Genomic DNA, 15,929 nt, shown 5'->3' on the forward strand with positions numbered 1-15,929 from the left:
TAGCTGGGACTCCAGGTACGTGCCACCACGCCCAGCTAATTTTTGTATTTTTAGTAGACAGGGTTTCACCATGTTGGCCAGGCTGGTCTCAAACTCCTGACCTCAAGTGATTCGCCCACCTCAGCCTCCCAAAGTGCTGGGATTATAGGTGTGAGCCACTGTACCCGACCAAAACCACTGATCTTATTGACTCTTTAGATTTGCCTGTTCTGGGCATTTCTTAAAATCATTTTGTTGCCTTTTGTGACTTATGTCTTTTACATAGCATAATGTTTTCAAGATTCTTCCATATAGCATGTGTCAGTACTTCATTCCATTATATCGCCAATTAAGATTCCATCGTATGGACATACCTCATTTTGTTTATTCAGGCGTCAGTTGATAGACATTTGACTTGGTTTCATTTTTTGGCCATTATGAATAATAGCTGCTATGAACTTATAGAGGGGAGCTTTTGAGATCATTCTACTTAATGCTTTTATTTCATAGATAAGAAAACAGTGATCTGGAGTGGTGGTGACATGTCCCAAAAGTCGCAAAGCTCTTTGAGTTAATGCAGTTAGGACTGGAACCCAGGTTCACTGATCCCCAGTTTTCTCTCAGCCACATAGCTTTAAGTTAACATCTTGACAAAATGTTTGCCACCTGCATATTTTCCCTCCTGGCTAAATTGTTAGGTATATAGCAGAGTTGACTTATTTATGAGGTTTCTGATTTGAACTGGAAGACTGTAATTTGAAACCAGTTAATTTGTAAATTCTGAGTTGCAAGCATGTCAGATAATATAGTACTGTAATTTATATGATTACAATATTTTAAGTACTCAGTCTAAAGACTCCTTAGGAATCAGACAGCCAAAGCCACATCAAAAGAAGCACAGCTATTATTAAAATTCAGAAATTGTGTTAGAATTTCAGCTCTGATTCATCATTGTGATCCTCTAGCATTAGGCCTGCTTAACACTGTGGCTGAAGTGTGCTTTGAGGTATCAAGGGAGAAATAAAGGAGAGTAGAAGACACTTTTGCTGGAAACCTATTTTGTTTTAGATATATCTTTCTGCCTTGCTGACACTTGTTGGGTTTCTTTTTTTAAATTGACTAGCTATATCATGTAACTGTGAGGGGGTGTGGAGTGGGGAGGGAAAGTAACTTTCAAGCTAGAGTGATCTTACAGTCATTTCTGTTTTTTTTTTTTTTTTGCTTCTCTTAAAGTCTTCTAACCGAAGGCATTAGGAATCATGCTTATAAGAGAGCTCGTTGTTGATTATTCTGCCCAGTAAGGCATATGGCGCAGTGACAACAGCACTGTGCTAGTAATTTGATGTCACTCTGCTTCTAACAAGCTCTGTGACTTTGGTCATGTGACTTTAACTCCGCATCTGTAAGAAGCAGGTCATAGGTCTTTCCGTTCTCCCTTCCAGATGCAGTGTGAGGACTGAGTCAGAGGCTATGGAAAGGTTTTGGGACGCTTTATTCCCTCCTTCCCCCACATGGTTTTCCCGCGGTAGAATGTAAGTCTCTGGAAGACAGAGACTTTCTTTTTCAGTATCTAAGGCCAGTGTGGTACAGGGGGTTATGTGTGTGTGTTTGTGTTTCTAATAATAATGGTAAGTACCTCCCAGCATAGCCATGCTGGAGGAGACACAACAGGAGACCAAACAGCCATGGTTCCTCCTCTGACAGAGCTTACAGTCTAGTGGAGGAGGACAGGGATCAAGCATGTCATCCTGAATGCGGCCTTCAGGTCACGGTGAGAGCCAAGAAGGAAAGGCTGACAGGCTGGGAAGGAGCTTGGGGGGCCTCACTGGTCTTTGGGATGCAGGGCTCAGTAGCTGTGGAATTGACTGTACTTTCTCTGCGTCTATTTTAGCCTGTGGTAGTCAGAGCATGTCACTTATTGGAATTCAGTTAGGAGAGCATAGATTAACCTTATTCAGGTAACTTTGATTCAGGGCTTTATTGGGGACATTGTTTAGATATTTTAAAAAATTCACTTTTCTAGAGACGAGTGGTTTTTAAAATGTTCTCATTTTGGCTTTTTCTATAACTTTTTGAAGTGTTTCTCTATGTAGATGTTACTTTGTTCTGAAATTCTGAACCATGACATTTGGCTTGTTTTTGTTTCCAGGAGCTTTTGATGGGAGGCCAGCAGACTATTTATTCATGCTCCTCTTTAACTGGATCTGCATCGTGGTATCCTTCAGTCTGTGATTTTGGGCCAGAAATAAAACCAGTTTTTTCCAGGTTTGGGGAAATAGACCATATTATGTAAACATTTCAAATTACAATATTTGCATCTTGGTTGACTGCAGTTAATAGGAATAATTAAAGTTTTTTTGAAAAAAAGCTGTACTAAATCATATAGCCCTTGAGTTATGCATTGTCTTACCATTTGTGGGATTTTTTTCCCACCTTTGGTTGAGTAGTTTTATGACTGTTCCCTCTTCTTGTTCCCAGTTCTTTGTGTTCTCATGTGTGACAGCTTGTTGACTGAGGCACAAAGAGAGTCCGTGCCATGAAACAGCTTTTGAAATCTGTGGTCCTTATCAGAAAATTAATTTATAACCAGCATCCTTTTCTGACTTCATTTTTGTCCTTCTCTGGGGTCCTACATAGTAATTCAGTCCCTCTATAAAGTACCCAGCTCTGGGAAGGGACACAGTACGTTTCTCTGCTTTGTATCAATAGCAGTTGTCAGCCGCCCTCCAACTGCAGGCCTCTTACAGATGGTGAGAGCACAGCAGCTCTTGATGTCTCAGGTCCTGTGCAAAATTGGTGAGCTCAAAATTGCCTTTGGGCTCAGCTTCCATTTAAACTTGGCCAAGGGCCAGAAAATGTGGTACTGTGGATGCCCTTTGCCCTCCTTTAAGGGAAGGAAAAAAATGTTTTGGACTTTAACCATGCTATAGAGCCCTGAGAATGTAAGTAGAATGATTATTTCCTTCAAAGGCTACAGACATCTTTATCCTTTATTTGAAGGAGAGACGTTAAAATGTAATAGCAGAGGAAAAGAATGCCGGGTGACCAGACTAAGTCATAGGCTGAAACTGTTGATTTCTACTGTGTTCTTGTCATGGTATCGTCGAATGAAATATGCATAATGAAGATTAGATACCTTTGTGTTGTGGACCGTTTTAAGCAGTCTGAACTATAGAAAAGTATTTTCCTTCAGAACACTGGAATTAACTTAAAAATTTTTTTAATTAAAAAAATATGTGTATAAATTAGAGATGGGGTCTTGCTGTGTTGCCCAGGCTGGTTTGGAACTCCTGGCCTCAAGCAATCCTCCCATCTTGGCCTTCCAAAGTACAGAGATTACAGGCATAAGCCAAATTACACCTGGCCAAGTGAACTTTTAAGTGGGGGGAAAATAAACACATCAGTCTTGACTAGGTACAGAATGCTTCTTTTATGTCTGATCTTTAACTTTACAAACCAAGATTACTGGCTTGACAATGGATATGCAGGTAAGTGTCCCTGTAAACTATCTATTTGCCCTTTTATATGTTTCAAATCATCAGTCGCCATCAGAGAAATGCAAATCAAAACCACAATGAGATACCATCTCACACCAGTTAGAATGGCAATCATTAAAAAAATCAGGAAACAACAGGTGCTGGAGAGGATGTGGAGAAATAGGAACACTTTTACACTGTTGGTGGGACTGTAAACTAGTTCAACCATTGTGGAAAACAGTGTGGCGATTGCTTAAGGATCTAGAACTAGAAATACCATATGACCCAGCTACCCCACTACTGGGGATATACCCAAAGGATTATAAGTCATGCTGCTATAAAGACACATGCACACGTATGTTTATTGCAGCACTATTCACAATAGCAAAGACTTGGAATCAACCCAGTTGTCCATCAGTGACAGACTGGATTAAGAAAATGTGGCACATATACAGCATGGAATACTATGCAGCCATAAAAATGGATGAGTTCGTGTCCTTTGTAGGGACATGGATGCAGCTGGAAACCATTCTCAGCAAACTATCGCAAGAACAGAAAACCAAATTCCGCATGTTCTCACTCATAGGTGGGAATTGAACAATGAGATCACTTGGACACAGGAAGGGGATCATCACATACCAGGTCCTATTGTGGGGAGGGACCGGGGAGGGAGAACATTAGGAGATATACCTAATGTAAATGACGAGTTAATGGGTACAGCACACCAACATGGCACATGTATACATATGTAACAAACCTGCATGTTGTGCACATGTACCCTAGAACTTCAAGTATAATAAAATATATATATACTGTTAGTGGCCTTTGTCAGAAGTTGAAATTGCATTAACTATGGGGTTAATTACGTGGTATTTTGAAATTATAGAATTACAACTGTTTTATTTATTTGTTTATTTTTGAGACAGAGTCTTGCTCTGTTGCCCAGGCTGGAGTGCAGTGGCTCGATCTCGGCTCACTGCAGCCTCCGCCTCCCGGATTCAAGCGATTCTCCTGCCTCAGCTTCCCAAGTAGCTGGGATTACAGATGCGTGACACCACGCCCGGCTAATTTTTGTATTTTTAGTAGAGATGGGATTTCACCATGTTGGTCAGGCTGGTCTTGAACTCCTGACCTCATGATCTGCCTGCCTTGGCCTCCCAAAGTGCTAGGATTACAGGCGTGAGCCACTGTGCCTGGCCTACAGCTGTTTTATTTTGAAGATCTTAAGTCAGCTAAATCTTTGAAGCTCTTACATGAGTTATCTAAATCATTGCTTTCCTTGCTCATTTCTGGCCTCTTTTTGGTATTTGAACATTGACAATAATGGTTGTCTGGTATTTTCTAGGCATGTGACGGTAATGGTTGTCTAGTATTTCTAGGCATGTATATGGATGTTTTTTAAAAATTGAGATTATATGGTAATGCTTTGTTGCTTTTTGTAAATAACAGAGCTTGACTCTTACATTTCTGAATCCATCTAAAATGATGTAGTTTTGTTGTATTTTATTATAGGCTTTTGTAGTATTTGTTGTATGATAAATAATAGGATCAATTTATAGTTCTGATCGGTTGAGTTTCCCTTTACCCAGGTGAGGATTGTTGTGAAGAGGAGGGGTAAAAAGCATAGTAGATGTACACGGTTTTACGTGACTCTGGAGCTTGGTTTTTACATGTCGACTTCTTTTGCAGTTGCTGATGATTCCTCTGATCATGTCGGTACTTTATGTCTGGGCCCAGCTGAACAGAGACATGATTGTATCATTTTGGTTTGGAACACGATTTAAGGTACTTTACCTTGATTGGAAGTGTCCTTTTCATTTGTCTTTGCAGAAATCCCTCTTCAGTCCAGAGATGTACTTTCTGACTCACCCAGAAGAGGTCACTGCAGAGCAGTGTACCATAGGCAAGCCCCTTTCTGCCCTCCTCAATCCCAGCTCTATTTAATTAGCCAACCTGGAGTCTGTTGCTGGCCTTTGTTTCTTCACTCCCTCTCTACCTCAGGCCCCTCAGGGATATGTCCCTGAGTGATCTTATGTGTCTGTGTTAGAGAGAAGGAGAGAGAACTCATGTGAAACCCTGCCTTTACAAATCAGTTCTTATCACTCCCTCATTCCCTGTTATTTGCTTTATACTGTAGCTGAAACAGACTGTTTTTGCCCCCAAACACTTCTCTTTGTACATTCTTTCACAGTTTTCCACCTGTAACATCTTGATTCTCTTTTTCGTATAAATCCTACCCATTCTTAATTTGAATTGGAACTGAACATATTTCCTGAGTCTCCTGCCTATAATTCATCTTACCTTTGGGCTTTTTCAATACTTTGTGTTTCTCTTTAGTACTTACCACATGTAGCTGTAAAGTTATTTAAGTATAACCCTCTCTTTCCTAGTTTGTGAAGTTTCTTGCAACTCCTTTAGCTCTTGATATGATGGCTTGGATTTGGTAAGGGGCTCAAATGTTCATCTGGAGAGCTTTCTTATTTGGGACAGTATTAGTTTAAGATATCAATATGTGATGAGATAAAAATTCAGAGTAATTTTGCAAGATATATAAAAGAAGAACTTGAAAAGATGGGGTATATTTATTTTATTTGTAACAATTTGTTGGCTGGAATCTTAGTGTGATTCTCTCATGGGCCTTGCTTTTAGTAGCATCTGTGGGACACTCATCTGCTTTTTGAAGCTGTTTGTTAATAGCAATTCAGCAGGGCCTGTATTGCAGCGGACCTGTGGGCAAAGTACTGTGTCCTTCCAGTTACAAATACACAAGTAAGTCTAGTTTTAGATAGGAAGGTTTAAGTATAGTGGGAATAATGCTAGATTGATGTGAGAAATTTTGCAGTGACCTTCCAGAGGATTTATATAAAGCCCCTTGTCAGTGTATCCTTACCCATTTTAGTCCCAGTAGTAGCTGTGTCCTCGTCAGGTGTGGCTACTCACATTTGCATATATTTATTCCATCCTAGGCCTGCTATTTACCCTGGGTTATCCTTGGATTCAACTATATCATCGGAGGCTCGTAAGTGATATTAGATTTATTTAATTGGAAACTAATCCTTGGGAAATTTCCATTAGTTTTTATCTTTCTCTGACCTTTATACAACTTTAAAGAATCCCAACATTGATGCATTAGAACCTTGTACTTATGGGATAATTTTACTTCGATGGAATTGATTAGATTGCGGGGCTTTAAGCACATTTAACATTGAATGGTTGCGATTTTGTTAACTTATTGTTACACACAGTGTGTTCCTATGTGTGTATAGGAATAAATATGTATTTCTGGATTCATTATTCAGATTGACAGAGACCTAATTTTTGTCTGAGTTGACTCCTCTAAGAGCTATGTATAAAATTACTATGTCTTATATTCTTAAGGCATTTCCAGAATGCCTTGGAGACTGCTGATCAGTCATAGAAATCCAGATTCTTAGATAGGATATAATTTTGCAAGTGGTTTCATAATATAGAACTTTTTTTTTTTTTTTTTTTTTTTTTTTTGAGATGCAGTTTCACTTTTGTCGCCCAGGCTGGAGTGCAATGGTGCGATCTTGGCTCATTGTAACCTTTGCCTCATGGTTCAAGCGATTCTCCTGCCTCAGCCTCCTGAGTGGCTGGGATTACAGGCACCCGCTTCCACGCCCGGCTATTTTTTTTTTATTTTTATTTTTTATATTTTTAGTAGAGACGGGCTTTCACTGTGTTTGCCAGGCTGTTCTCAAACTCCTAACCTCAAATGATCTGCCTGCCTTGGCTTCCCAAAGTGCTGGAATTACAGGCGTGAGCCACCGTGCCTAGCTGATAATACAGAGCTTTTGGCCAGCCAGGGTCAAATATCTAGTCTATTGGTCAGGAATTAGAACTAGACATAGGAATACCTTTAATTCATCCAGTCAGAATTTTAAAGGGAGGATACTAAGATGGAGCTTCTCTAAGAACTCCCATTTCTTCATATTTTCTGTTTATTTATTTACTTATTATTATTTTTTTTTTGAGATGGGGTCTCGCTCTGTCACCGAGGTTGAAGTTCAGTGGCACGATCTTGGCTCACTGCAACCTCTGCTTCCCAGGTTCAAGCAATTCTCATGCCTCAGCCTCCCGAGTAGCTGGGATTACAGGCGTGCACCACCACACCCAGCTAATTTTTGTATTTTTTGTAGAGATGAGGTTTCACCATATTGCCCAGGCTGGTCTCAAATTCCTGACCTCAAATGATCCTCCCGCCTTGGCCTCCCAAAGTGCTGGGATTGCAGGCTTGAGCCACTGCACCCCACCAGAACTCCCATTTCTTATACTACAAACTACTTTTTAATATTTCAGTCGATTTTTATAGTGCTGGTTCTTCATGTATCTGACATACTTGCTCTGTGTGATCCTGACTTCTTCTGCATATTGTTGGGGAGAAGAGAATGAATGGAGCGGACTGTTCAGAAAAGCATGTTCTGAACTTGGTAAAGCTGCTCTTCCAGCCAGGAAGGCGAAGTCTAAAGTAGTTGCAGGTGTTGATTTGTCCCTGACAGGAATCATGTTGCAGGTGAAGACAAACAGGATATGTAATAGTAACAGTAGATCTATACACTCTTGAGGTGACCTGTGTGTAAGCCATGGGAAAACTGAAGAAGGTCAGCGTTGATTTCAGGGTGCAAGTCAGCTTTCCTAAGTGATCTCTGTGGTGTCTTACACTCAAGGGTACAAGAGGCAAGAGAGAAGTGCTTAATAGTTCCAGGAAATGGGGAACAGGCATTTATTGTTCCTCTTTTCCTTACTCCCACGCTTCTCTCTTGGTAGCCTTCATGTTTGCCCACATTTTATCAATACAGTATTCATGACTGAAAGCATTCAGAAGCATGCTTTACAACTTCCCCAACTCTTGAGGCAGGAAGTAGCAAAAACAATATTTTGAGGATGGGCTGGTGCTTGAAAGAGATGTCGGAGGGGCTGCTGGCCTTGAAGAGTGGCGGGCCTCATTGGTTCAGCAGGACTGATTTCCCGTCTCCCTCAGAATGCATTTGCCACTCGGACTACAAAAGGGCTCATTGTCAGCTCTCACAGACTCCCAGGGACTAAATGGTCTGCCTTGAAGGCTCTCTTCTTTATGATATTAGTTAAAACTTGGTTCGTTTCACTATATTGCTTGAATGTCTTTAAACTCATTTGGCTCTCTTTGCAGGGTAATCAATGAGCTTATTGGAAATCTGGTTGGACATCTTTATTTTTTCCTAATGTTCAGATACCCAATGGACTTGGGAGGAAGAAATTTTCTATCCACACCTCAGTTTTTGTAAGTGTTTTTGTCCTGTCTCATCTAACATTTTAGTGCCTGTGTTCTTAATGCATCCTAATAAGAGCTCCATGAGGAGTATGATTTAGCCCCATGTCCCATCTGATGGAGTAACCTAAGGCAACAAATGACTTATCCTCGTCACATAGTCACCGGAAGTCAGGCATTAAAGCCTTGGCTCCATTGCCTTCTTGTTACTCTTTTAGCCAGGGACCACTGACAGCTAGGTTCCAGCATTACAGGAGGCTTCTCAGCCCACCGAGCCTGCCGAGGGACCCGATGCAGCTCCAGAGTACGAAGCAGTGGGCTGGGGAATGGGCAGTCACAGGATAGTGGGGTGTCTTTTCTTGGCCCATCAGTTTTTTACCCATGATTTTGCCCAAGGAAGGGTAAGTTAGCTTGTTAGTCAGCAATTTTAAGCATTTTTATATTAAATACTATGGATTAGCCATTTTACAGGACTGTTGAGTTAAAATGAGAGCCTTGAGGTTTGTATGGTCCCAACCCCCTGGGAGTTTGTGCTCTTTGTCTGCTTTTAGGGTTTACTGAAGTAGGATGCTAAGGGCAACAGCTTTGATTTTTGAGACAAACTTGGGTTTGAATCTCAGTCCCCTCAGATAGCAGTTTTTATACTGGGAAAGTCACTTAAGCCTCCAGGTTTCAGTCTGCAAGTCTGTAAGTTGTGGGGGAAACCACTGTCTCACAAGACTGCATGAGGTAAGATACCCCGTTGGGAAGCACATAGTGGGTTCTCCATAAGTAAAGCTAGCTGCCATATCCCTGAAGGTGGGGGTAGGAGAGCAGGATTTTGATGAGCTGAGAGGAGATGCGCACACACATAGAAGCATGTAATAGTCGTGTGACCATTCTGTCAGTGAGGCAAAAAGGCTGTCGAAGAAGGGACCAGTTAAATCACCATCTGGGTGTCACAGCCTGCCTGACAATCACGCCTAATCTCATATCAGGGATATGCAGTAATAGCTTGCATTTAAAAGCTTTAAAAAAACAAACAAACCAAACCCTTTCACATCTTGCTAATTTTAATGTTTTGCAGTTCTGTCATTCTTCTAAGGGATCAATGAGGGCAGTAAAACTTGAGCAGGCCTCCTCTTTCTCCCCCTCCTTTTATAGGGTAGGGGTGTGTTTTTCAAAGACTTTTCAAATTGTGAACTGTAATTTACAGAGATATACCATATTGGTGGTTGTGGTGTGTGTGTTTTTCTTTAAGAGAATAAAAGGAAACTTGTTTCTCTTCTGAGCCTTGAATTGCCTTCAGGCTAAAAAAACAAATGACCAATCTGGTTTCTAATTATCAAAGGACATAATAACAGCAGGTTTGGCTTTCTGATCTAGGTTTATCAAGTAGGATGGCAGATGCATCAATTAAAAAAAGCTTGGTGCTTTTGGGGGGCAGCCAACAGTTACTTTACTTTAAATGGCCATATTCTAACTTAACGGCTTGTAGCTACTTCTCAGTTGTGGGCAACACAGGATACAAGATTCTAGTGGCAAAATCAGCAGAGCCCTGGAGCCTGCCTTCCACTTGAACTTTCTCTGTTGGTGGAAGTCCTTCTGCTAAATTTTGCATAAAGATCAGATGACAAAACATAGCTCCTTGCAAAAGCAATAACTGCTTTGAAATTACCATAAATTTTTGTTGATTATGTATAATTGGGTATCTTTTTATACTAATTATTTGCATTTAATTTCACTATCTACTTAATCAGTGGAGATGGCTTCCATATTGTCTTAGAGTGAGTAGCAAAGCAAGACAGCCCTAGCATTGCCTTCTGTAAGTGTTCTATTTTATCATGTACTTTGGAGGAATATTATTGTACCAGAAGGCATGGATGTTGAGAAACCAGCACTTGGAAAATACATTTTGATTTAATGGTAAAGCTGTATTTGTTTAAAATGGAGGAGGTGAGTATAAGAAGGTATAACTACCTTTCTAAATGGAATGCTGATACATTTGTATCACCATTTTCCATTCCATTTAGAGTACTTATATCTTCCCTGTACACATTAAATTTTGTGTTTAAAAGGGGTTGTTGGCCGGGCGTGGTTGCTCACGCCGGTAATCCCAGCATTTTGGGAGGCCAACAGGGGTGGATCACGAGGTCAGGAGATCGAGACCATCCTGGCCAACATGGTGAAACGCTGGCTCTACTAAAAATACAAAAATTAGCTGGGCATGGTGGTGGGCGCCCGTAATCCTAGCTACTCGGGAGGCTGAGGCAGGAGAATCGCTTGAACCCAGGACGGGGAGGTTGCAGTGAGCTGAGATGGTGCTACTGACTCCAGCCTGGTGACAGAGTGAGACTCCGTCTCAAAATAAATAAATAAAAAAGCGGTTTGTTTTCTGTTTTGGGAAGAGGCATGAAGGTATTGAGTATGATGTAAACAGACTCCAGTCACTGACTGCTGTCCCTTCCCAGGCAGGAGGCATGTAGTATAACAAGTAGTGCAGGGTGCAGGCTCTGGAGCCAGGCTCACTGGGTTGGAATCCTGTCACTTTTGAAGCGCTTCACTCAGTGTTGGCTCAATTTTCTTGTTTATAAAACAGGAGTAATAGTAATGCCTACCTCATGGGGTTGTTGTGAAGATCAAATGAATTGATAAGCAGGCAGCACCTGGTGTAAGGTAATGCTCGCTGAGTAAGTTCACAGAGTAGCTGCTCTTGTATGAGGTCAAGTATAAAGCCTGTCCTCTTCAGGGTTTCTGCTGTGGACAAGTCACTTGTCATGACTTACTCTTGCTGCCAGGAAGGGTTTAAGCAGAGGTATCAGATCATCCTCTCTGCCTTCAAGCAAAATTTTAAACATTAGGATCTGCTAAGTGGAATAGGTTTAAACACATTCTCAGTTCAGTAATAAAAGAGTCAAGGATGGGAAATAGTTGGAAAATACTACTGAGAGTGTAGGCTTGAGTTTAAATTCTCTTAGCTGTTCTGTGAACTCTTAGTTTATTAATTTTAAGGTGGGAAATCATGTAACCTTCTGGGGCCCCAGCTCTCCCACCATCCGTGAGAAGGGAAGAATGTACCTGGAAGGCAGATTCTGAATACATTTTAAAACATACCCATACTTCCAACATAGAAAGCCTTCTTCCCCCGTCTCCTTTGATGGGCTCAGCTGAGAGCCTTTTAGAAATGCTGTGCAAGGCTCAAACACGCAGGCTGTGGATTTGGCCTTTGAAAGTGAATGTATTTTGTATCCTTTGATCCAGTTTGAGCCGTATTTAGATATACCAAGATGCTATCAGTCATTCTTTGGTTGCTGGGCTTGTGGGTGTAATATTTTTGTTTCCATACTGTTCTGCATGGATTACTTTTATAAGCGGAGAAAAAAACGTTCAGAGTGTGAATTTAGCTGAAATCTGAATACATTTAAGAAACATGAAAAACGAATGCCTTCTGTGGTCAGGTCATGGAGCTGAGTACTGAAAACACAAAGTTAAATAAGACATTGTCCCTCATTGCCTTCAACATGACAAGTGCCATGGGAACAGCAGGAGAGGGAGGTGTTCTCGGAGGTCAGATAACTATGTGGAAGTGACTTTGTTCTCTTCTCTCCCTTTGTGTCCCCGTCTTTCTGCACCAGGTACCGCTGGCTGCCCAGTAGGAGAGGAGGAGTATCAGGATTTGGTGTGCCCCCTGCTAGCATGAGGCGAGCTGCTGATCAGAATGGCGGAGGCGGGAGACACAACTGGGGCCAGGGCTTTCGACTTGGAGACCAGTGAAGGGGCGGCCTCAGGCAGCCGCTCCTCTCAAGCCACATTTTCTCCCAGTGCTGGGTGCGCTTAACAACTGCGTTCTAGCTAACACTGTTGGACCTGACCCACACTGAATGTAGTCTTTCAGTACGAGACAAAGTTTTATAAATCCTGAAGACAAATACAAGTGTTCCACAAGTTTCCTGATTCTCATTCAAGTCCTTACTGCTGTGAAGAACAAATACCAACTGTGCAAATTGCAAAACTGACTACATTTTTTGGTGTCTTCTCTTCTCCCCTTTCCGTCTGAATAATGGGTTTTAGCGGGTCCTGGTCTGCTGGCATTGAGCTGGGGAGCTGGGGCTGGGTCACCAAACGCTTCTCAAAAGGACCCTTATCTCTTTCTTGCACACATGCCTCCCTCCCACTTTTCCCAGCCCCCACATGTGCAACTAGAAGAGGTTGCCCATAAAATTGTTCTGCCCTTGACAGGCTCTCTTATTTATTGACTTTTGCCAAGGCTTGATCACAACAATCATATTCACGCAATCTTCCCCTTTTGGTGGCAGAACTGTAGCAATAGGGGGAGAAGACTGAAGCAGCGGATGAAGCGCTTTCTCAGCTTTTGGAATTGCTTCGACCTGACATCCGTTATAACCATTTGCCACGTCTTCAGATGTTTTTATGAAAAAGTACCACTGAGTCAGTGAGGGCCACAGATGATATTAATGAGATATGAGGGTTGTTGCTGGGTGTTTTTTTCCTGAGTTAAGTGATCAAGACTAGTGGAGTTGTGTCTAACGCAGGGGTTAGGTTTCAACCATGGGGGATGCAACCCCTTTGCGTTTCATATGTAAGGCATTCTGGCTTTGTGTACCCAGAGTAGTTGGGTTGCTTTGTGTTAGGAGGATCCAGGTCATGTCGGCTACAGGGAGATGCTCTCTTTGAGAGGCTCCTGGGCATTGATTCCATTTCATTCTCATTCTGGATATGTGTTCGTTGAGTAAAGGAGGAGAGACCCTCATACGCTATTTAAATGTCATTTTTTTGCCTATCCCCCATTTTTTGGTCATGTTTCAGTTAATTGTGAGGAAGGTGCAGCTCCTCTCTGCACGGAGATCATTTTTTAAAGTTAATATAAGCACAGCTAAGGGAATAACATGATTTAAGGTTGAAATGGCTTTAGAATCATTTGGGTTTGAGGGTCTGTTATTTTGAGTCATGAATGTACAAGCTCTGTGAATCAACCAGCTTAAATACCCACAACTTTTTTTTCGTAGGTGGGCTTTTCCTATCAGAGCTTGGCTCATAACCAAATAAAGTTTTTTGAAGGCCGTGGCTTTTCACACAGTTATTTTATTTTTTGACGTTATCTGAAAGCAGACTGTTAGGAGCAGTATTGAGTGGCCGTCATACTTTGAGGCAACTAAAAAGGCTTCAAACGTTTTGATCAGTTTCTTTTCAGGAAACATTGTGCTCTAACAGTATGCCTATTCTTTCCCCTGCTCTTAAACAGTGTGATGTGTGTTATCCTAGGAAATGAGAGTTGGCAAACAGCTTCTCATTTTGAATAGAGTTTGTGTGTACCTCTCCATATTTAATTTATATGATAAAATAGGTGGGGAGAGTTTGACCCTGAACTGTCATATGTTTTGTTGTTGATCTGTGGCCACAATAAAGTTTACTTGTAAAATTTTAGAGGCCATTATTCCAATTATGTTGCATGTACACTCATTGTACAGGCGTGCAGACTCACTGTATGTATAAGAATATTCTGACGGTGGGTGACCCGGAGTCTCCGGTGTACCATCTTACCAGTCAGCTGCCTGCGAGCAGTCAGTTTTTTCCTAAAGGTTTACAAGTATTTAGAACTCTTCAGTTCAGGGCAAAATGTTCATGAAGTTATTCCTCTTAAACATGGTCAGGAAGCTGATGACATTATTGATTTTGTCTGGATTATCTTTCTGGAATAATAACAAGCTATTTGAGTTTTGACTTGGCAAGGCAAAACATGACAGTGGATTCTCTTTACAAATGGAAAAAAAAATCCTTATTTTGTATAAAGGACTTCCCTTTTTGTAAACTAATTCTTTTTATTGGTAAAAATTGTAAATTAAAATGTGCAACTTGAAGGTTGTCTGTGTTAAGTTTCCATGTCCGTGCTCTGCTGTCTGTTAGATATCACATAATTTGTGTAACCAGTCATCTCTTGAAGAGCATTTAGGAAGTACCCAATATTTTTTGCTGGATTAATTTCTGGATGCAGAATTCCTGGGTTTTCATTTTAATGAAGGAGGATGCTTCCTAACTTTGAGTGAGGAGTCATACCTGCTTGTAGCATGCTTTATGGCATTTTTATAGCTTCTACTTATGAACCTGAGCCCTGGAACTTTATAAAATTAGATTAATCCCATTTCCTCATGAGGCACACACAGACTAGACAGCAAGTGCCATGACATTCCTGACCCCCCCCTCTTTTTTTTTCTCGAAGGTGAACTCCCAGTCTGTATCTTGGGCCTTCGGCAGGCCAACTTCACTCATCACAAGGTGAGGTGACAGGAATCAGGCTGTATGTATGTCCCTTTTCTATTACTGGGCAAATACTGAAGCAATAGAAAAAGATCCTGCTTATCTAGAAGGACACGTTGCCAGTATCACTGTGTTCTAAGCTACCTTTTGAATGACACTGATCTAATAATAGGCAATGTTGCAGTTGCCAACATCTTCGTTTATTGCCAACTCTGTTTCTGAGGTCCCTGCCCCTCTTACACTTTCAGCAGTAACTTAACACTCTGAATAACTAACCTTTGGAAGAAGTTACTCCTTTCTGGACTTTATACTGTTTGTATCTTAGAAGGCTGGGCTGAGCAAATGGGTTTATTGGCAGTTCACTTGTTCGCCTTCCAGAGTGACTGGTGATCAAAATTGGCCAGAAATACCATGTCCCGTGTTTACTTCTTTCTTCAGTCTTTCATACCCTTCCCTCCCTCCATACTTTCCCTCCCTGTCCCTCCCTCCCCCTCCCTCCCTGCCTCTCTCCCTCCCTCTCTCTCTCTCTCCTTTTTTTTTTGAGATGGGATCTCACTCTGTCACCCAGCTTGGAGTCCAGTGGCATGATCTCAGCTCGCTGCAACCTCTGCCTCCCAGGTTCAAATGATCCTCCCACCTCAGCCTGCTGAGTAGCTGGGACCACAGCTGTGTGCCACCACACTCGGCTAATTTTTTGTATGTTTGGTTGATACGGAGTTTCACCATGTTGCTCAGGCTGGTCTCAAACTCCTGAGCTCAGGCAAGCCACCTGCCTCGGCCTCCCAAAGTGCTGGGATTATAGGCCTGAGCCATGGTGCCCAGCCTTTCCCATGATTTATATGTGTGGTTTAAGCCTAGGCTCCTTCCTATATGGTCCCCTTATCTCACATCAGCTCTGCTTGTTCCAGTAGGAACCCCATGTTCAGGGGCACACCTGGGCACTGAGCAGT

The 15,929-nt window shown here is 41.7% G+C and overlaps 1 protein-coding gene across 3 annotated transcripts in view; it reads left to right on the forward strand.

The window, feature by feature from the left end:
• The window catches only part of LOC105468497 (derlin 1), a 29,460-nt gene extending 14,878 nt beyond the window's left edge, over positions 1 to 14,582 (forward strand). The window contains exons 1-7 of one of the 3 annotated variants that reach the window (XM_024788696.2): positions 1,338 to 1,511; positions 2,129 to 2,193; positions 3,441 to 3,467; positions 5,145 to 5,240; positions 6,422 to 6,474; positions 8,626 to 8,736; positions 12,339 to 14,582. In XM_024788696.2, the coding sequence (XP_024644464.1) occupies positions 2,164 to 2,193; positions 3,441 to 3,467; positions 5,145 to 5,240; positions 6,422 to 6,474; positions 8,626 to 8,736; positions 12,339 to 12,477 (456 nt within the window). In that variant the 5' untranslated portion in view covers positions 1,338 to 1,511; positions 2,129 to 2,163 and the 3' untranslated portion in view covers positions 12,478 to 14,582. Of the gene's footprint in view, positions 1 to 1,337; positions 1,512 to 1,547; positions 1,751 to 2,128; positions 2,194 to 3,440; positions 3,468 to 5,144; positions 5,241 to 6,421; positions 6,475 to 8,625; positions 8,737 to 12,338 lie in introns of those variants that run through there. The other 2 variants (XM_024788695.2, XM_011718702.2) reach the window with 2 other exon arrangements.
• Positions 14,583 to 15,929: the final 1,347 nt, after the last annotated feature.

Source organism: Macaca nemestrina, chromosome 8 (genome assembly GCF_043159975.1).
Source record: "Macaca nemestrina isolate mMacNem1 chromosome 8, mMacNem.hap1, whole genome shotgun sequence".
NCBI lineage: Eukaryota > Metazoa > Chordata > Mammalia > Primates > Cercopithecidae > Macaca > Macaca nemestrina.